The sequence below is a fragment of the Pleurodeles waltl genome, chromosome 10 (assembly GCF_031143425.1).
Source record: "Pleurodeles waltl isolate 20211129_DDA chromosome 10, aPleWal1.hap1.20221129, whole genome shotgun sequence".
In the NCBI taxonomy this organism is placed as follows: domain Eukaryota; kingdom Metazoa; phylum Chordata; class Amphibia; order Caudata; family Salamandridae; genus Pleurodeles; species Pleurodeles waltl.
In genome coordinates this window covers 986,964,418-986,987,206 of record NC_090449.1, presented here as the reverse complement: position 1 = coordinate 986,987,206, position 22,789 = coordinate 986,964,418, and the positions used below count along the sequence as shown (strand labels likewise).

The following is a 22,789-nucleotide window of genomic DNA, read 5'->3' as shown; positions in this document are numbered from 1 at the left end:
GGATCTCCACCAGCCGAGTCGGGGTCGCCGGGTGCAGTGTTGCAAGTCTCACGCTTCTTGCGGGGAGCTTGCAGGGTTCTTTAAAGCTGCTGGAAACAAAGTTGCAGCTTTTCTTGGAGCAGGTCCGCTGTCCTCGGGAGTTTCTTGTCTTTTCGAAGCAGGGGCAGTCCTCAGAGGATGTCGAGGTCGCTGGTCCCTTTGGAAGGCGTCGCTGGAGCAGGATCTTTGGAAGGCAGGAGACAGGCCGGTGAGTTTCTGGAGCCAAGGCAGTTGTCGTCTTCTGGTCTTCCTCTGCAGGGGTTTTCAGCTAGGCAGTCCTTCTTCTTGTAGTTGCAGGAATCTAATTTTCTAGGGTTCAGGGTAGCCCTTAAATACTAAATTTAAGGGCGTGTTTAGGTCTGGGGGGTTAGTAGCCAATGGCTACTAGCCCTGAGGGTGGGTACACCCTCTTTGTGCCTCCTCCCAAGGGGAGGGGGACACAATCCTAACCCTATTGGGGGAATCCTCCATCTGCAAGATGGAGGATTTCTAAAAGTTAGAGTCACCTCAGCTCAGGACACCTTAGGGGCTGTCCTGACTGGCCAGTGACTCCTCCTTGTTTTTCTCATTATTTTCTCCGGCCTTGCCGCCAAAAGTGGGGCCTGGCCGGAGGGGGCGGGCAACTCCACTAGCTGGAGTGTCCTGCTGGGTTGGCACAAAGGAGGTGAGCCTTTGAGGCTCACCGCCAGGTGTGACAATTCCTGCCTGGGGGAGGTGTTAGCATCTCCACCCAGTGCAGGCTTTGTTACTGGCCTCAGAGTGACAAAGGCACTCTCCCCATGGGGCCAGCAACATGTCTCGGTTTGTGGCAGGCTGCTAAAACTAGTCAGCCTACACAGATAGTCGGTTAAGTTTCAGGGGGCACCTCTAAGGTGCCCTCTGTGGTGTATTTTACAATAAAATGTACACTGGCATCAGTGTGCATTTATTGTGCTGAGAAGTTTGATACCAAACTTCCCAGTTTTCAGTGTAGCCATTATGGTGCTGTGGAGTTCGTGTTTGACAGACTCCCAGACCATATACTCTTATGGCTACCCTGCACTTACAATGTCTAAGGTTTTGTTTAGACACTGTAGGGGTACCATGCTCATGCACTGGTACCCTCACCTATGGTATAGTGCACCCTGCCTTAGGGCTGTAAGGCCTGCTAGAGGGGTGGCTTACCTATACTGCATAGGCAGTGAGAGGCTGGCATGGCACCCTGAGGGGAGTGCCATGTCGACTTACTCGTTTTGTCCTCACTAGCACACACAAGCTGGCAAGCAGTGTGTCTGTGCTGAGTGAGTGGTCTCCAGGGTGGCATAAGACATGCTGCAGCCCTTAGAGACCTTCCTTGGCATCAGGGCCCTTGGTACTAGAAGTACCAGTTACAAGGGACTTATCTGGATGCCAGGGTCTGCCAATTGTGGATATAAAAGTACAGGTTAGGGAAAGAACACTGGTGCTGGGGCCTGGTTAGCAGGCCTCAGCACACTTTCAATTGTAAACATAGCATCAGCAAAGGCAAAAAGTCAGGGGGCAACCATGCCAAGGAGGCATTTCCTTACACCAAGCATGAGCCATTTATTGCGGATTTGGCGCTTCCAGGGGCTCTGATTCAAATATTTTGCAACTTTGTGCCTCCACAGGTTCAGATGTCTGTTGCTAACTAAGTAACTGGCCTCTAATTCACTAACCTTCTTGTGCTTATTTCCACCTATGACACCAGTACTGTGATGCATTCAAACCCATAAAATCAACAGACATTATGAGAGTTGTAAATAAAAAAAAATATGGGCCTGTTTTGAAATTTAACTTTTCACACAAAACTTAAATAGGGCCCAGAGATTTGCCCTTATGGAGGAATTCTACAGATCCAATTTTGATGCTCTAGTCATGCCAGACGAGGTTATGGCTGTATACAGAATGATGATTCAGAGGCAGATGACCGCCTCTTCTCTTATAACACATATCCTAGCCTCTTCCTGGACTAAAAAAAACACATGTTGTCTAGAAGAGTCCCATTATGAGGATGTCTCTATGCTCACTTCAGTGGTACAAAAATCAGCAGAAGCGTTCTAGCTAACTTTATCCACTGTGGAGGCCAAATCCTGCATTTTGACAGAAATGAATTTTCTCCTGCAGGCTTGGGGACCCTGCAACCATTCAACGAGGTGCTTATCTAGCTTTTATTGGCTGCCTGGGAGAAGTTCTTCTTGGGCCTGGCAGCCCACAGACAAATCATTGACCCAAATTTCTCTGTTTCACTTCCCTCACCAGGGAGCCTAGTGATCCTCTGCTAAGTTGAACCCAATTCCTTTCTTGTGCCCCCTCCAGACCGTCAGTCTAAGAGACTGGACTCTGTAGTCTTTGCTGCTAGCAGCTTCTTCCTCTGCACTCTGACCACCACTTGCTGCTATTTCCAAGTGTTTTTGGAGGTGGCAAAAGTAACCGTTATTAGTTTACCCAGACCACATGAAAAAGTATTTTTGATCTAGACAGCAGTAGTTTAGAAACTTCCCAATAGACCCCTAAGTGTGGCCTAGACTCTGCAGGCACTGCATCTAAATCAAGGTGCACAGCTTTCTTCTTGCATCACCACATTTAGATGTGTTCCACTGGATTCGCTGAAGGTGTCCAGGCATAAAATGTTGCTTGTTTATAGGCATTGTGTCTTTTCCTATGTTTGTTCACTCTTTTAAAGTATAAAAAGATCCTGCACTTACAGCGACGTAATTAATGTTTTAAGAATTTAATAAGTATACCCATGATTACAAAGAGTAACTTTCTACCCTATTTTTTGTTCAAGATCTGCATATGTTAGTGTTCAAACCGCTGATTTATTCAGAAGGATAATGTCACACCATTTTGTTTTCTTTATTTTAGGCCCGCATAAGTACCAGATTACAGCAGTACCGTGCCAAATCAGAGCTAACTCGTAGCACCAGGCCTCAGGCATGGATTCCAAGGGAAAAGCTCCCCCGACCTCTTACTAGCAGTGCCTCAGCTATTCGAAAGCTGATGCGTAAAGCTGAACTGATGGGAATTAGCACTGATATTTTTCCTGTTGACACTTCAGATACCAGTTCAAGTGTGGATGGAAGAAGAAAGTATAAACAGCCTGCATTGACTTCAGACTTTGTGAATTATTACCTTGGTATGGATTTAAATAAAGTTTATTTTGTTTCTGTTACTGAAAAAGGGATAACTCCATCAGGTGAATAGTGTCATTGTACTGTAGAGGCGAAATTCAGAACGGAGAAGCAGATAATCTTCATTCATGTTACACTAAAAAGTCCCTTAATACCCACTTTTCCAAATGTGTCTACAAGAAAATATATTACTACACAAATGTGGCCTTGATTGAATACTAAATATGGGTCAGTGACAAAAATTGCCCTCCTACCCATATTGCTTGTAGAGAGTCCCAGACAAATCTGTTCTTTTAAAACCATGTATAAAGAAAGGTGTTTCTTCTCCAGCATTGGATTTTGTATAGATTAACATTCTTGAATTTTTTGCCCTGTGCCTAAGAGTCCGATGGTAAATTACCTTAGAATTAAACCCAAATGTCCATAGAAATACACAGAAAAACATTTACTTTAGTACTCTCTGCACTTCATTTGAAATATTCAAGTCCAACTAATTAGGTGAAAGCAATCTAAATTCCATTACGTCAGAGGCCACAATATTTCAGATTTTCAATAGTGCATCTTGTGGGAGGAAAACCGTTTAAGAGCTTTGCTTAAAACATGGTTAGTGGTGGTAAGGTGCACATAGTCCTCATACCAACACAAACAAATTCATAAAAGCAGGAGGGGTGAAGGCAAAAAGGTTTGTGGGTGACCCTGCAGAGATGGCAATGTCCATCAAGTTACTTGATTTTATACAAAAAACGATGCATAGATAGTCTTTTACATAAGCCCAATGAAACTGCATGTTGAGTTACTGTGAATTTTAAAAGAAAGGAAAACTCTTTCAACAAAAAGCTCATAATTGCTACATTATAGTGGATGGTAAAGAACTCTCTCTTATGTTAGTTTATCTTGTCAATAGCTATTTGTGCAACGTTCTCTCTGGTGGCCTTCGTGTGCCGTTAGGCAGCACCAGGAGAACCCGCTGTTCTTCTACTTACAGGGGTGCTTCAAGATCTATAGTGTTGCTGTGTCACGAGGAAATTGTGATGCCTTTCAAACCGATGAAAGGTGTCCGTGTTTACAGGAAGTCGGTATGGTCTGGTTTTACAACTAGACCGAGGCACGTAATGTCTCAATATAGTCTAAAGACATTGCTAAAACTAAATCCACCACTGACCGAGCGTCATAAAATATTGAATATGGGAAGGGAGTGATTTCTCTGTTACTTAGTACCACACAGCTGTCCTGAGTACCTCTAGGACCAGGGTTGGTCATCCCTGTTTTAGTTCATTTTAGTGTTCATATTTATTCATTTCAGTCAGGCTGCTTTTAGTGATGGATTTTTACATATTATCAATTGACTTTATTCTAGGAAAGTGAGGAACAAGCTGTTTATTTAATTAGCCTTTGCACAACATGTAATCAGTACTCTCTATCCAAGGCTAAAGAACTCTGTAAACGATATGCTGGTTTGTGCACCTTTTAACATCTAGACATGGCATTACATTGAAACTGTACTTCCAGCATGGTATGGTTTATTACATAAACGATGCACTGACCTGGTAGGGGCAGAGGGCATTCCAGCCACATCTGTCCTGGGACCCATGCTATACGGCATGCAGTTTGGGTAGCGCTGATCTACCAGCCTCCCAAGGTTTTGCCACCTATGTCACGTACTAACTACTGACACTGTTCCAGGTATGGGGGTTGGGGCCAGGCGAGGGCACACTCAGTATGTTCTCAGGATAGGCATAGGATTAGGTAGGACCCTCTAGAACATCCAGAACCACATACATCATGGTTTGATTGTTTATCTCCTTTACCATGTTCGTAATGGTGATTACCTTGCTTTGTTTCATCTGCCTAATTATCACAGCTCACTTTATATATACCAGACGGCGATTGTTTCAATAAATGCATTGAAAACCTATCTTACATCTTTTGTGTCTAGCCTTGGCATGCATGAGTAGCAGCACAGACTGGGTAATAACTGTTTCCACATCTGTCCTGGGGAGTCAGAGTATCATGTTTAGGTTGCCATAATCAATTTTCACCCTGGTAGGTTTGGGATTCGGGTGAGGCACTGTGAGCTAGCCAGGAGTTAGGCCGACAGGTACTAATGGTGTGAATAGATTGAGTCTCCCACACTCTGCCGTCCTAAACACAGTCCTGTTACCAAAGTAGGAAGCGCATAACATGGCGCCACCAACTTATCAAGGTCAGGTCAAAGGAAGATGCGATTTTACCATCTTTCTCACTCCTCATTCCAGAACAGGTGAAGCAAGCGTATGCTGCAGATTGGGCCCCAGTGCTGTACTGCGCTGTACCATAACCATGTGGGCTGGGATTAGAACTCTCCTTATCATGTAATACCCATAAGGTCCGGACCGCAAGTACAACCACAGTACCTTGTAACATATGAAGCAAAAGCCCCTGTGAGAGAGGTTCTCTCAGAGATCAAGTACCAGCGAGTAATTGAACCCTGTGTATCTTCTATGAACAATAACGTTTTCCCAGTAGCTAATCCTAATCATTCATATTGATTAGTCTTAGATCATAGACATTGAAACAGTCATACACAGACATTTGCAATACAAAACTCACACAGTACAGCACTAGTGAACAACATTGCCTGCAAAAAATCAAAGCAATCTTGGATATTTCCAGTTTTTGCCAAAATAAAGCACCTGAAAGCAGGGATCTAACTGTTTTTTCCGCGATTAACTCTCAGCACTGATTTTGCTGACTTCCCCAGGGATATAAGAACAGTCCAGGGCTGTTCTCCTCTCGAGTAACGTCAATATTGCATGATATTGATCCTGAAGCATTGTCCTATTCCAATGAAATATTTCTGACAGATGTTGACTTAAATACACATTTGGCTTGGGTGGATCATATTGTATTGAGATTTGCTGATCATGGCTTCAAGTATTTAGAAAACAAAAATTGCTTTCCTCAGTGTCCTTTTTTTGGGATATGAACTTTCAAATGAGGGGATGAGTCTGGCACCACACTTCCTACAAAAGTGTGCACAATTGCAACCACCAAAACATCATCGAAAAACTACAATCCTTGTTAGGATTCTTTAATTTTTGCATAACATATGTACCTGATTATGCGCAACATACAAAACCACTTTATGGGGCCAATACATTCCGATTTTCCAAACATACATCAAACACTAGATCTCACACAAGTATTCAGATCACTACAGGCTGACATGCTTGAAGCAAAATATTTACACATGTGAAAACAAATCTTGTCATCCGGATAATTCTGGGTACCCTTGGCTTTACTTAGGTCACATTTAGTGAGGGTAACATAGTGCTGATTGCATGTAAATCTCATTTCTATTCCAATACTGAAATGCGTTTCGAATCCTCTGAAAAGGTACTGTCTGCGGTTTAGATGGCTGTCTTTTAGGAAAGACCACTGGCTTAGGCAACACGCGTTATTGGCATAACCCCAGTTCCAGCCTTAGCGGCTGTCACAAAGTATAGTGTTCCAAAGGCAAAAGCCACGATGGATACAATGGACCACTTTCTTGACTGCCACTGATGTAGACTATAGGTTTGACCCTAAATTGCAAACTCCGAAATTTCCCCAATACGAACTGGAATACCCCATGCCGACTAGCATTATGCCTCTTGATCTGTATGAATATTATATTTACACTGATGGTTCAGCTCAGCCTGCTGTAGATACTAAACATCAGTACTCCGTATCTTGCACAGCTGTTTATGGAGTGATGAGGGATAGAGAATTTCACGCTCAAAAAACATTGACCCAGTCCGCAGGGACTCCACTGCACAACTATCTGAACTTGAAGCATTTAATCTAGCACTAGAACATATGAATCCTGAGTTCCAGACACTGATGGTGTATGATTCGTAGTGTTGTGTCCAGTCTTTAAATAAAAATCTGTAATACTGGTGCCTTAATGGACTCAGAGACTCAAGAGGAAACACAAAAAAGCATAAAGTGCTCTGGGGGAAGGTGACAGAGCTTATAGACAAACTGCCAGGGGCTCATGTAATACATGCATTGGGACATAAATGTTTTGGGATACACAATGTAAGTAACTTACTGGCTGATGATGCAGACAAATGTACAGTTGTTACTGCAACTGTACCTACTTGTTCCCATACGAGTTTGTGTGAAGAAATACTGGCTACCGTGAGTGTCTCAGCTGACGGCAACCCTTTACCAAAAGCACATCCAGCAAAATTTGCTAACATTTAAGTGCCCAAAACATTCCTTATGTAATTATTCAAGGGATGGGTGATTCTGTGATTCCCAACCAACATCATAGGCTAGAACTAATTCAAGCAGCACATGAAGGTTTTGCTACTGCCCATGCTGGTGTGGCACCTACAATTTCTTTGCCACAGAAACATTGGTGGCATAGTCTGTGCAGAGAGACAAAATAATTTGTCCTGAGTTGTGACATCTGCCAGCAAATTAAAGGCTTCACCATTAAACACCCACAGCAGACACCCCTCTCAGTGTCCAACAAACCTTTGCAGTGTGTGTCCCTGGACTATTGTGGTCCCTTAAATTCTGATGGTGCACACAAATACTTTCTACTTGAGAATGTACAGAGGGTACATCGCATGTTATGTGGTTCCTACTTTGGTAATAGAACTGCGTATTTCGGATGACAGAATGACAGAGGGTGGGAGACTGAGTCTATCCACACCATTAGTAACTGACGGCCTAACCCCAAAACTACTGGGGTGAAAGGTGACTATGGCAACCTGAACATGACACTCCGACTCCCCAGAGAAGCTGTGGAAACAGATCTTTGCCCTTACATGCTGTTACTCCTGCATGCCAACGTGAGACACAAAAGATGCAGGATAAGTTTTCAATACATTTATTGAAACAATTGCAATCTGGCATATAGAGTGAGCTGTGATAATTAGGCAGATGAACCAAAGCAAGGTAATCGGCATTATGAACATGGTAAAGAAGTTAAACAATCCAACCATGATGTTTGTGGTTCTAGATGTCTTAGAAGAGGTTCCTACCTAACCCTAAGCCGTGAGCATAGCCGGTGTACCCTCTGCCAGGCCGGACCTAAGGGATTAGCCCCAACCCCGTACCTCGAACAGTGTCAGTAGTGAGTTTGTGATATAGATGGTAATCCCCTCCAAGCTGTATGCCATACAGCATGTGTCATTTAAAGGATCTGAGATCCTGATAGAGCACATATGAAATGTATAAGTGAGGCCACAGGTCATCAGCCCTTCATATGCTCTTTCCCGTGGCTTTTTTTTCATTTTTTAGTAACATTCTATCTCAGTAGAACATGGGCATGCTCGACACTGGAAATATAACAGCAAGGATTATTGGATATTTTGGAAGAATCTGAAATGAACGATCATTATTGGTTCATATTTTTCAGTGATTCCCAAAGGATTTTGTAATATGAATATATCGTTGGCCATGCCATTTGTAAAGTACCACTCTGGTGGACAACAGGTTCTACAAAGGTATTATGGCTTACCTGGGTACAAAAAAATGGCTCCTAGAAAAGCTGGTCCACTGACTAATTTCCCTGCACATTTGAACTTAAACTAGAGCTCTGAGAAGTGTTTGTATCAGTTCTAACTTCCAGTTGGTAACGCTTTTTTGCTTTTTTTGTCTAGGGATCTTACTAAATGGAATAGTCTCAATTCAGCTATTTGATTCTGTCCATTTTGTTAAAATGTCATACACGTTTTTAGGTCTGGTTTTAGCTCAGAGCTTTTGGTTTTACTAACATTGTATGTACAATACTCTTACTCATAGGGGCTTTGAGCTTGCTCTGTTCATCCTGTGGTTTGTTACTGTGTTACTCACAATTGTAATTCCTCTAATTACAGCATAGGGAAATGGGACAGCTCACTTTAGCAACTGGCTAACTTAGCTGTGAATGATGGCATTTTTCCCTATTGCCAGGAGCAGATCCGCACACAAAGCTGTTCTCTTAGGTACTAAGGACGCTATGGCAATGTGCGCCTTGTGAGAGCAGAAAAATATATATTGCTTTTAGCTAGTAATTTTTTTAAAGATTGATGAGGGCCTGGCAGCTTCTCTCAAAATAAAGTTTCACAGAAATGCATATATTGACAAAGCCAAAAGCGTGGGGCCAAACTCCAGACCCTTTGCCTTTGTCAATGCTGGGTTTATTACGTTATGTATAAGTTGCTCATGACCTCTTTACCCACTACTACAGGTGGACGCTAGGGCAGTTATTTAGGAATATTATGGAGTAACAGATGTCCGCCTAGTTTGTTCAGTAACCAAATAGATGTTACTCTTTTAGAAGAGGTGGGATAAGTTTATGAAATTAACTAGCATCTGACTTACATGATCTGGTTGATGATTGCAAGATAATCTTTTGCTTAATTTTTTTATGCATACTGTTGTAAATTATTTGTAATGAGTATGTTTTTATGACTTTATGATTGGTATTGTCATGCCAGCTCTCACTAGTTTGTAAATGGATTGTATTTTTTTTTTTAATAAAGTTTGAGAGACATTCTGCTCAGAGTAAACTGATGAATTGCCGAAAGTTAAAATGAGCAACTTTTTTTTCATTAGAAAGAAACATGCGCATGATTCAGATACAGGAAACTCTGACGGAACAGAGGAATGTTAAAGACAAACTAGAAAATGAGCAAGAAAAACTGCACATAGAATATAACAAGGTGAGGTAGTAAATTAATATTAACACAGTTTGCTGCAAAGATTATCTATTTTTTTTTATTTTTGTTTTAGAGTTTTTTTGTGAACCACAAACTCCTATGTATTGCTGTATTTCTATCTCGCTCTAGTACCAAAAAGTATTATCTCGTTATGTGAAAGTAGATTACCCTAACTTCCAGAAGCAGAAATCACACATTCTACAGACTATGCCACATCACCAGTTGAGCACCAATGAACGCCTAAGTCCTGTGCAGTTGCCAGTTTGCCACAATACTATGGTATATTGATTTTGGAATGCTAGTTGGCATGCCACCATAAAAGATGAATGTGTACATACACTTGTGTTTCATGAGATCAGATTCTCAGCTTCCTATGACACTTTGCCTTTGTTGCCTACTTTAACTGGGCGTTAATGCCATTGTCATGATAGTCACTCTGTAACAAATTAAGATTAATTGTTAAAATTTTATATATTGTTATCTAATTTGGAAAACCGTGTGGTGTTTGCAAAGATATTAGATGAGGCCTCTTTTCTTCTTGGAATTAAAACAAAGACCAAAGAAATTTTTGCTTCTTAGAAAAAAAAATCTAAGAAAAGGATTCTTTACCAAAAAAAACAAAATACATCTTAGGGCATTGCCTCTGTTTGTTTAAAGTACATTTATGTGGTCTCTGTAGCATTTACAGGCATCAAACATGTTCACTCAGGATTCCATCTGTAATCACAAATAGTCAATTGCTAGTTCCAGAGTGGAGGAACACATGTTAAGGCCATTTTAATATTGCACGTGTGACATTATCAGTAGAATGTTATACCGTTATTGCGTTTTGCTCCTCAATGTAGGTATGTGTAAGCTAGATCACATTGTTAATTCCCTCCTTTTCTCTAGTACAAAAAGAGGGGTTTACAAGATGTTTCGCTATCTGCTGGAAGGAATATGATACAATAAGGTTCATGCTTTGCAAAAAGGAACATCAATCTGATTCATTCTGAATCCTGATTTGAAGGTACTCCTGCAACAAGTCCCCTTTCAAGAAAACAAGGACATAAACTAGTCATAGTCATAATCATATGATATAAACTAAAAAAAAAATTGAGCTCCGTTTCAGCATTCTGTGTCGGGCTATTCAGTGGACCTGCTCATTTCATTGTTGCTGGCACATGCTTCTCTCCTTGTGCTCTACTTCCCATAAGCAATTTAATCCCTTTATTACCTACGATTGGAGGAGCATAGTGAAGTACAATCTGCGATTCATACGCTAGTATCTTCAACTTCAATTTCCTGGTTACCTGCTGGTTTTTGTTTTTGGCAGTGGAAATCAATCCACTACGGAGGTGGTCTGACTTTATCAGAGTACTCAGCTCTTCTACTGGTGGACGGCATCAGTTGCAAATCAGCACAAATCTCCTTTCTGGTGATCCTTAATATTCATTAGTGTGGGAAAGAGTGGCAAAATAAAAACTCAAATGCATATCTTTGAAATCACCTACGTTTTCTTTATCTTCGCCAGTTTCCCAGCACATTTCCTCTAATGCCCAGTGTATCTGGCGCTTGGTACCCCGTTTTGTAACCCATTCACTCTGCTACCGCCACCACAGAGGGAGTAGATGGGGAACCTTTCAGGTCGACAAAAAAACACAAACAAAGTAGTTTGTGTGCAGCTTATGCTGCCTCATTGCTGCATAGATGGAAGAAATGCTACACAGCTGTCACTCAGTTCTAACCTCCGGTGGTACCATCCTTCAGACTATTCCAATTCTGGTATTTTATAGCCTGGTGTGAGAAGAAAGATAAAAAATCTATCTTGGTACTGAATAGGACTTGCCTACCTTTTACACATTGTGCCATAATTGGAAAAGAGTTTGAAACTAGCCCTCCAGTTGCCTGTCCCCTCATATTAAGAAGTACTGTCATATACCATTTGAAATGACTGTCTGGAAGTGGCACATAAGATCGTATAACAGCTCACTTCATAGCAATAGTGATTTTCAACATCAACAAAGACACTGAAATCAAGTTTGGACTAAAGTAACTGTGTTTTTTTTACCAATGGATTATTTCAGTTCTTCTCCCCTCCCCCCAAAAAAAATGGAACCTCTGTGTGTATGAACAATCATGCAGTACAATTTTAAAATATATAGATTTTTAGTATGAAAACAGTTTAAATAAGGAAGCGTTTATAGACGTTATAGGGGTGTTATAGTTAAGTTTGGCAGTGCACGCCGCCAGTTGGCCAGCCCCCCTAATCACCCAATCAGATGTTGTGCACGGCCCTTTGCACCTGCACATCGGAAGTTGGCCACGGCCTCTCTGGGTGTGAGAATAGGTGTGAGAGGCTGTATCTGGGGGGTCAGAGTGTCTGTTTGGGTGTGAGAGTGCATACATCAGTGTTATAGTGGGTGCGTCAGTATGTTTGCGGGTCTGTGAGTGAGTGCATCAGGGTGTCAGGAGTGGGTGTGTGACGGTCTGAGTGGGTGTGTGAGTGAGTGCGTAACTGTCTAATTGTGTGTATGAGGGTGTATGAGTGAGTTCTTGAGGGTCTGAGTGGGTCTGTGATTGGGTGCAGAAGTGTCTAAATGGGTGTGTGAGTGGGGAAATTGATTGAAAGAGACAGAAAGTGAGAGAGAGAGATTTTTAGGTTTTTATGTCTGATATGCGTAGAATTTGTTATCTGTCTCCAATTTAAAATAAGAAATGTTTTTTTTTTTTTTTTTTTTTATATTGTTTTTTTTAATTTAAAAAAAAGGAAATGACCTTTACGCTGAGCTAGGTTTTTCTTTTTAGCCCTTTATGGGCTTTCAGGGACTGCGAGGGAGCCCTCCCTTCAGCTACTGCAGGACATTTCCAGCCGAATTCAAAACAGTGTTTCCGAGGAAATGCTTCACCATTCTAAAGATTTCAGATTGATAAGAATCACAAACAGAACAAATGCATTCTTTGTATCTTTTCAACTCCTCGAGTTTCTCAGACTGTATGGAGTGATAGCTGCCTTCCTTTGTCTCCGGGGGTGGGTTCACGTACACACGATTACATACAAATCATCCTTCATTTCACTCCTTGTAGTTTGTTTCTTTGTAGTGGTAATGGATAGATATAGGGCAACTGCTTTTCCTTATGAGAGAGACTTATGTCTATACAGAGCAGTTATAAGCATCTTCAAATGATGTTTTAAATAACACAGAAATTCTCCACTATTCCTGAGCTTTATGATTTAGCGCACGTTCTTGGTACCTCTTCAGCAGTGGATAGAAGAAAAATGATGCCAGAGGAAAAGCAATTGGAACGGCATGATTTTTCTGAACAATATCGCTACCTACACCTTTCCTTACTGGTGTCAAAAGAAAAAACGTGTTACAGGTTACTTCCAGCAGCGCTGTCAGGCCACACCATGAGTCAGGCGCATCATTGTAGGGTTTTGGTTCATAAATAGATAAAATGTCAACACATGGGAAATACTCACTCAAGAAGCAAAATACTGTTTCAACATACTTGGAACCAATAACATTCCTTTTTTTCAACTGTCAATGAAACATACCTAAATATTCCATTAAATCAGCACCATCATATAAACAAACAAGGAGTCATGGTTTCCAAAATCACAGCCTTGTTGCAGTGAGGAAAATCTTCATCAGAACAGCCCTTTTTCCAGGATTCCCAAATTTCAAAATGGACTAGATCAGCAGATACTTATTAAAGCAGCACATGTGTGTACTAACGAATTTGGTACTCTGGGATGTCTTTTTAGCTTGAGAATTTCCAGAAATCCTTTTGCCTCCAAAGAAAATGTGCAATACCACAGACTACACATCTAGATGTCCAGAGCCTCTATCTAAAGGGTGTTCCAGTTTGAAATTTCTGTTTGCCCTCCTTCCTATTTGCTCTGCTCCCGAAGGTGATCATCATGTTCAAGAATTGCAAAGTAAAGATTATCTTCATAGCTCCACATGAGACTTGTCAGAGAGTGTGTCCAGTTTTCCTTAAACTATCCAGCCAGCAGATGAACAGGCTTCCATTCAGATAATCAGTATCCACCGTAGTGTTAGGTACGCTCTTTCCCCATCAGCCTTGCATCACTGACTATGACTCCTTGGTCTCTGAATACCTAGAATATGGCCATTAGAACTTCTGAGAAATGCATAGCCATATAGAAAGAAGACAAGCATCGTTCCACCAGATCTTCTTACATATTGAAGTGGAAAAGGGTCTATATTTGGACTCCAGAGAGGTGGGTGGTCCTGAAACCCTGCCAGGAAGAAACCGTGACATCTTATTTTCTCCTTCGCAATCTGGTTTCCAGTTTTCGCCTATTTTGGTACATTTTGGCAGCCACGACTGACACTGCTGTGTGTGATCGACATCGAAGCTTCTGTGATTCTTACATATACAGTCAGTGTTTCATTTCCATTACAGCCGGTGCATAGAGAAACATTCATTGTTTTAATATTGTGATTAAAATGATATTAGAATTTATCTATGCGCTACATATATGACGCAGAGCTTGGCATAACCGTTTTTTTGTTTTTTTAGCTTTGTGAATCATTGGATGAGCTGCAAAATCTAAACAGTGATTTGCGAAATGAAGGACAGTCACTTTGGAGCATGCTGGGCAGAATCATTGGACAGGTTTGTTTTTATTTTTCCTTCAATTCATACACCTTACTTTAAGAGTACTTTGTGGGTTCTCCTTTGTTCTGGTGTCTGAAAAATTCGATTTGAGCTGTTCGTTTTAGCACTACTCTACAGGTAATCATGTGTGATTGAAATATATCTAGAGTTCTGCTGGGCAACTACTGAATGACCTGTGGCTTAATTTTGTTGTTGTAATAGCGATCTTTTTCCAAAATCCGTTCATTTGCTTTAACTGATTGGCCTGTCATTTGTGATCAAGACAAACCTGAAATGTAAGGGAATTCTTTTCAACACAAAGCCGCCCTCCTTTCTTTTTCTCCAAGCTTGTCCTATATTAGGAAAAGATTTCTTCCCTTCTAAAATTGTTTGCTTTCAGTTTCCTTACATTCTAATGCCCTTTAGAAAAAGCATAGTATACATTGCACTTTATTTGTTTTCTAGAGAGCCTCGGTTCACGAGCTAAATTCCAACAACAGTGGCACAATTGTTTGCTTAGTATTGCAGTTCCTTTAGTTTATCCAATTATTTGTCTCTAAACCCCAGTTCCCTTCTTTCCTCATATGACATTTTTAAATATAATGACAGCATTTGTTTGCACACCATGTTTGTAATAAAGATGTGTTTCCTTCTACCTCTTCATGAAAGCTTTATGTCAGGAGCTAAGTTTGGATTGGAAAGTTTTATTGGCAGATAGGTCAGCGTTCTTATTTTTGTTACTTAAGTTATAAGCATGATGTAAAAATCTAGCCCCTCAACTCTTCACTTTAAATGCTTCTCCTAATTCACCCCTCATATCATTGTGAGTGGAGAGTGCAATTGACTGCGTTGGCATCTGAGGTATCCCTAACGAAAAAACCCTTTTCGCAGCAGTACAATTGGCTCTGGTAGTTCACCTTTACCATCTATTATAGGACCAGTCACCTTTCTGTCTGCCTTTTCGAATATGGTTGGAATATGGGTAAATCTGTGCATTTGGCAAATGAAAAGGCAATGGCTGGGGAGCATTTCCAACGATGTTGTGAAGAACAGATCGTTTCTGCAGATAATAACTACAAGAGGTTTCCAAGACTCTCCATTATTGAATGAGCTATGTCCTTCCATGAAATAAGAACTGCAACCATTTTTCCTTCGGGAGGTTTTCCCAGCGCACAGAGACATTTCCAAGTTCATCATCCCAGAAACCTTTATCTTTTTTTTGGGCCAACTCCAGAACATAATCACCAAATGCTGATTTATTGTGGAACAGTTGTTGTACTACCTATGACATGGCAAGAACAGTCTAGGTTGGTTTCCGGACATTAATATTTGAACAGTTGTTTTAAAAGCGAAAAAAAGAAGCCAGATGTAACTAATAAAAAAAAGAATAAAAGGAATCAAAAAGGGGCTCGAGGAGAGCCACTGCATTCATTTCTTCAGTGAGGGTTGGAGTCGCAGAGACCCTGCATTTTTTTAAAATCCAAAATGCCCCTCTTGGGCATTGCAACGTCTTGATCACCCCTCCTTAATTTACTTTGACCTGTTGAATTGCTCGGTGTACTATAGAGCTCACTGAACGTTCTGTGTAGTAAAGTGCTGGATTATGGTAATTGTTGGTTCCTCAAATTTACTTGTTCTATTTTGATGCTCTGAAATGCAGTTAGCGATCTTTTTTGCGCAATTATGTTATTGCCTATTCTGTCTGGTGCTAATGGAAATCCAGAACTTCCGTTCAAGAGCTTGTACTCTCACATCTGAATGGTGAATGCTACTCAGTGTCCTCCAAAGCTCCACACTGGCTCCCCTTAGGCTTAGCCTTGACTCCGCAGCAGGTCTCATCCAGGACCTGAAGACATGTGATCAAGTCGCCCCATCCTGATGGAACTCCACTGGATTGTCTTTGTGATCTTTCAAAACTGTGTCTGGGGGCAGTTCCTCTCCCACTGGGATTGATGCCTGGCTAGCTAGGAAGACAAAAGGAATGGAGACCCAGGTGTGAGCTACGTCTACCAGTGACTAGGTAGGCAGCCTTTGACGACATGCAAGTGGCTGGGCATAACCCCAGCCCATCCTGTTAAGATAAGGTAAACTGCTCCCTACACCCAAGGGCTTGGTCCGAGCTCTCTGAGCTAATTCACACCTCATCAAGGAGCTATTCAGCTCCTGCGTGACTGGTGGCAGTTCAGGCAAATGAGCTTCTAGGAGCTTTTGACGGGCTAAAGGTATTTTTTAAAGTAGCTTTTCTAAAATAACTGTTACAATTCCAACTTTACCTGTAAATTAGATTTGTAAGACATATTTTAAAAACTCTGAGAATTAACTTTTTATCTGGTTCCTAGGCAGAGATAACATTATTAACTTGTAATAAGGTATCCCAGTGCTTTCCTATGGACCAACTTTCCCTGCTACAGTCGAAATTAATTTTAGGACATTGCTGCTGTAAATGCATGTTTAAAAAATAGCTTTTACATGCCTTATTTTTAAATGTCATGCACTCTGCCTTATAGGCATATATGGCGTTCTTAAGGGTGACTTACTATTATTTAAAAGGAGGATCTAAGATTTTTGCAGCTTAAACCTGCACAGCGCAGTTACCAGTGGACACCCTGCAGTCATATTTTGCAGTCATTTTAATGTGGAAAGAATGTGCCGCAGTTCACCTGTGACATTTAGGTTACAAGCCCTGAGTACATTTTGTGCCATATAGTATGGACTTATAGGTAAGTTAAATGGGGTGATTAGGAATGTATCCAATTTCAATATGTTTTACGGGTCAGAGCACTTGCAGTAGTCCTGGTTAGCAAAGTACCAGTATGCTGACACATAAAAACACCCAGAAAACAGAGTGAAAAAAAACCCAGCAACTTCAAACCAAAAAAATGAGGGTGATCATGCTAAAAAGAGGCATTTTCTTACACTCCCCAGTGTGGAATGCAACACTTACTGGTCTCCAGCGACTGCTTTGCCTTAAGGAATGATGACTGTCATCAGTCTGCCATGGTTGTACTGTTGAGGTAGTGCAGAGGATTGAACATCACACTTTCGCTGTAAAGGGGTAGCTTTTCAATCAAAAATACACAATTCCTACCTGGTAACTTTTTATTGGTTTAAAATGTATGGCTCTTAAACCTAATTAAGTCTAGTTTTTGCATTGGCCGACATTCTTCTCTCTTTACAAGTGTTTGTTTCTTTGATATTGCTAATCTCAAGTCAGTATTTAAAATATCACGTTTTTTGTCCAATTCTGCATACGTTTTTCAGCTAACAGAAGAATTAAGATCAAAGATTACTTAAGAGGTTAAGGCACTACAGCCAGCAAAATTCTAGGTTCTAGTGGCTATTGGTGGGTAGATTGGGGCCTCTAGAATATTGGGAATGATCTGAGCTTTGGAATGTGGGCTCCAAATGAAGATATCCTGTGTTTAATTTCTCTAATGTTTGCCCACACAATCAAAATGTTTTATAAGTTTGGTGAGGGTGTCTGTGCCAAAGCTTTCTACTTTAGCTGTGTGTAATATAAGATTTTCAGTGGTTTTTCGAAGGCGTGTGATAATGTGCTGTCTGTTTTCAAGGCCGATCCAACTAAGCTCTTGGTGGTTGCTCGCTCATTCATGGTACCCCAGTCATAGTTCAGGCATTTTGCAGAATATAAACATCTTTTAAGCTTTTCTACCTGGGATGTATATATTTAACTTACTTGATATCTCTTGATGCAATGATGAATTCTTTGGTGGAAACCATATGGGCATTGTCAAGGGACAGTAAACGTCGCCCATTTTAGGCAAGAGGGCCACTTTGGACATATGCTTAATGTTTCTAGAAATTTCACAGAACAGCCCAAAAAACGAAAACAAATACCCGTTGCTTAAATAGAAAGCACCCAGAATTGTCCTACATAATAAATACAGAATCTTCATTTACTGCTAACACCACGTACACATTACTTCTCCATCAGTTCCTCATCCTTTCATCATGGGGTATGTCCACACCCTGATAACAGCCCCCACCCCACTGCCTACCCAAAAGAAAACAAAAGTTTAAACTCTCCCCTCCTTCCGCTTGTTTACAGCTGGCCTCAGCTACCCATTTCACACAATCATGGAAGTTACCTGAGCCGTTCTGCATAGCCTAGAATTGCCACATGGTGAGATAGATAACTTAATGCATACCCACACTGCAAACAGAAGACAAAACTACAGATACCTCACTGACGATGAGACCTAACGCGCCGGCTCGGGTCTTCAGTGGAACCCTTCAACCCAAGGTCGGATGGACCACAAAGACTATCAGCGCTGCGAAACCAAATTCCTTGCAGAATTGGCGCTGTATTGATTGCTTCAACACAAAGGCAAAGATGCATAGTCAAACGTTCATTCTTAAAATGTTTCAGATTACAGCTCTGATTCATATGCTTTTCAAATGAAAGACGTTGAACTAATTCGCAAAGCGTATATACAAACTGCAGCCATTAAGTAGGGGTTTGTTCTGCTGGTTTAATTAATTTATATTGCATTTCATAACCATTTCCAACGTGGACGTCCCGTTTCTAACCCCGTCGCAAATCTTGTCTACGCATATACTTGTCTCCGAAGTATTATCACAAGGCCAGCCCTTTTGATAACCACCCAGGCTCCGAGAAGAGGGCACCTTTTATACTCTAAAAAGCTACCAGAGAACAAAGTTAACAAATGTATTTCTTAGTACGAGCATTAGGGGAAAAAATCGGGCAGAAGTAGAATTCATTTGCACAGCTTGCATGACACTTTTTTCCAGTTGGCTGAACAGATGCAGGCCCAGAGGGCCATCGAGAAATGACTTTGATAGATGGTTGCTGTCTGAGAAGCTAGCACACTGCAGATTAGTGGAAACCCGAAGAGAATCTCGTCTGCTTTGAGGAGAGTTTGGCCCAATAAGATAATTTTTCTAATTAACCTATGGAGCACCGATGGAGCGGGGGTGTTGAGAAAAATAAACTGCCTCAATATTCTTTGGTCAAGCGCACTAGAAGTTTTTCTTTATTGTTTTTTTTTTTTTTTAACCACCTAAACCATCTTGTCCTTGTCTGTCACATTTAAAGCCGGGGAAACAAGTTAAACCGGAGGCTTTGGGAGGCATGTTGTGTATTTCCAGTCGGAAAGCGTGTATTTGTTTTATTGTATCGGTGCGTTTTTGCAACATTAATGGATGTTAGCTTTTTTTTTTTTAAGTAACTTTCCCTCCCCCTTGCATGCTTGGCTAGCAAACAGTAACTGTTGAGCGACTGACTTGAATAATGTTTCTGTACCAAATTAGTGCTTTACAATTCATATTTTTAAATCGGTAGAAGTTGACTGGACCAGCTATTTTGCGCTCCCCTAAGGAAAGAAGACCAAGCAAGAAAGAGGGTGCAACACACAAAATATCAACACTACCTGCAGTGCTGCACAGGTAAAGTAATCACAATAAAAAATCTTCTTTTAATTTTAGAAAGAAGTTCTCGCCTTTTGGTTGCTAATGTGTTACTATTAACTTTAGCAATCTTTTTACCGATGCTGTGCAGCATCAAAAAGAAAAAGGTATGGTGAGTCGTAAATGGCATGATGCAGCTGTCTTTTTTTTATGTACTGGTTCAAAGTAGGGGTCAACCATCTTAGAATTGTAAATTTAAAAAAAAGTTGCTTAAGTAGGTTTAAAAATGCTTTTGAAAAAAGAGCAACCTGGCAACCAAGCACTGTCAAAGCTAATTGGTCTGGAGTTGGCCACCAGTCTTTTGGCAATTCTTGTTTCATTTTGTCATGGTGTTTGCAAATATTTTTTTGTTTGGTAAGCTGGTGGGCCCTCATTAAATCATAATGATCTACATAAAAGTACACATTACTCTGGTGCACCTGACACTGAAGGGAACTACCTTGTGTGTGGATATGCCCCTTGTGAAAGGGCAGCATGCCAAAAGTCCATGCAAATTCAGTCAATGGCTGAAGAGGGTCATCATTGCCCCATGATGCCTGCTGGAGTGGGTGGAAGAAAAATGTGAATGATATAGTCACAGACCAATGAATGACGTGTGACTAAAAACCCCTATAAGTATCTATGTTATAATACTTTTACTAAAATCAGAAGGTCTTGGTTATGACAGACCTAAGAAAGCCATCGGTCTGGCGTTGCCTGCTAGCCTCACCTGTGAGAAAGAAGAGAAGAAAATAAGTAAGGAAAGAAAGCAGACAAGGAAGGCAGACGAGAAAAGGAAGAAAGACAAGGAATGCAGGAAGGCAAAAAAGAAGGGAGGGAGGCAAAAAGGGAAGGAAGACAAAAAGGAAATGAGGGGAAAAGGATAGGAGGCAAAAAGAAAAAAGGAAAGAAAGGCAAAAAGGAAAGAAAGGAAGAGAGACAGCAAAAAGAAAATAGAAAATAGAAAAGAAAAATGCAAAGATGGGAAACGAAAGAAAATAGGAAGAAAAAATAATTAAATAAAGAAGGCAAGCAAAGAAAAAAGTACATAAAAAATGGAAAGAAGGCAAAAATAAAAAGGTAGGAAAAGCAAAAGAAAGGAAAGAAAAAGCAAAAGAAAAGTAATGAAAGAAAAAGGATAAGGCAAAGAAGACAAATACTAAAGATGCAAAAAAGAAAGGAAAGAGAAAGGAATAAAGACAAGAAAGAAATAAGAAAAGTATGCAAAGAGAAAGGAAACACAAGAAAGAAATCCAAAGTATGCAGGAAAGTGCAAAAGAAAAGGAAAAAAGAATAGCACAAAAGAAAGAAGACAAAAAATGCAAGATTGAATTAAGGAAAGATGGGTAAAGTAAGAAAAGAAGGAAATAAAAAAGGTAAAAGGCAAAGAAGGAAAGAAAAACAGAGAAGCAAAAAATAAAGAAGGATAAAAGAAGGAAAGAAAGATGAAAGGAAAGAGGGTTCCCTGTATAAATATGGCATACTAAAACCCAAATTACACCCAACCAATGTCAAAATCATAGTTTTTGGCTTTCTTCCTGGGCAGTGTTTTTCAAAGAACCATTGGTGAACATAATATGGTGTGTTTTGAAATAGCAGCAGTCCGCTTCAAAAGGAATTTACATTAGTATTGGAAGGAGACAGGAACTGAAAGGCTGGAATGTGCCTTGTGCTCACTTCAAATGTGTCCTACTGTCACATTAAGCGAAACTGGCATTAAAGAGAACTCCTTGTGTGTGGCTGTGCATTTTGTGAAAGAGCAAAATGCAGTCACTCAAAGCAACTATAAGCAGAGGCTTAAGTACGCTGCCTCATGCTGTATACTGTAGATGGCGGAAGGAAAATAGGATGACACAACAACAGACCAATGGATGAAGAGAGGAGACTGAAGTAAGTATATTATACATATTATTTCAGTAAAAACAAAAAAGTCTTGACTAACACCAGACCTAAAAATGAAAGTGACAGAAATGGGCCTGGGAGGCCTGGGAAAGCAGTCGAGAGGTGGAGGGGTTAAAAAGTGAAACACCTGTAGCTGTGAAGGGAAAAGGGCTTTAGGGAATGGGTAGTGGGTGTAGTTGCAAAAGGGAACAAGTAAAGCAATGAGATGCTGGGGTGTGTGTTTTGTTAATAAAAAAATAAACACTAGATGTGAGTAGTGGGGAAGATGCATAAGAGCTAGGATCAGAAGTAATATGGGAAGCGGGGGCACAGAGATTTGAGGGCTGACGCAGCATATGTAGCAGAGAGCAAGAAAACTCATGCCGATGCATGGAGTACTGAAATGGAGAGAAAAAAGTAGTTGCTACATTGTGATCAGTAGAAGGACACAGATCATCTAATCACAAAATGGTAAAGAAGCTGTGTCCTTTGAAGGGGAAAGTCCAACAAGAGGATGGAAAGCGATTGAATAAGAATTAAGTAGATGAATGAGAATAAGCCAGCCATTGGGAAGCAATGCAAGAATATGGTGGGTCGGAATGCTTCGCTAGAGTGCAGTCCGTCCTACCATTTGCAGATCTTTGTCATGTAAAAAGCCAACCACAGTTGCTCTTGACCTGGCTCCAAAGGGGCAGTGCAGCCTGAATTACGAAGTATATTCCCCCCTGCATAAGCAATGGCCAGATCTGTTCCTGGAATATGGTCTATAAACCCAGAAGGTGAAACAGCGAGCTTGAGATGGTGGGTGGTTGTTTCCTTTCCCCTCATGGATTCTAAATTAGACTACAAAACCGTGTTTGAGTCATCATTTCATAACAAGTGGGAATTGCTGTGGGTAGCATTCCGCTTAATTGTGCACTCGTTTATTTACAAATGTGCACAGGATGCAAATCAGTCTCAGTATACACAAAGGAGCAGTACATTTTGATGTACTATGCTGCGCTCCCCCTGCACAGGCACATTAAC

General features: G+C 40.9%; 1 protein-coding gene across 7 annotated transcripts in view; it reads left to right on the top strand.

Annotated features, from left to right (window-relative positions):
- Window positions 1-22,789, top strand: part of PHF14 (PHD finger protein 14) — a 791,087-nt gene that overhangs the window by 150,384 nt on the left and 617,914 nt on the right. For all 7 annotated transcript variants that reach the window (XM_069211832.1, XM_069211834.1, XM_069211833.1 and 4 more), the window contains exons 9-12: window positions 2,905-3,175; window positions 9,744-9,850; window positions 14,378-14,473; window positions 19,779-19,882. In XM_069211832.1, coding sequence (XP_069067933.1) covers window positions 2,905-3,175; window positions 9,744-9,850; window positions 14,378-14,473; window positions 19,779-19,882 — 578 coding nt within the window. The remainder of the gene's footprint in view (window positions 1-2,904; window positions 3,176-9,743; window positions 9,851-14,377; window positions 14,474-19,778; window positions 19,883-22,789) is intronic.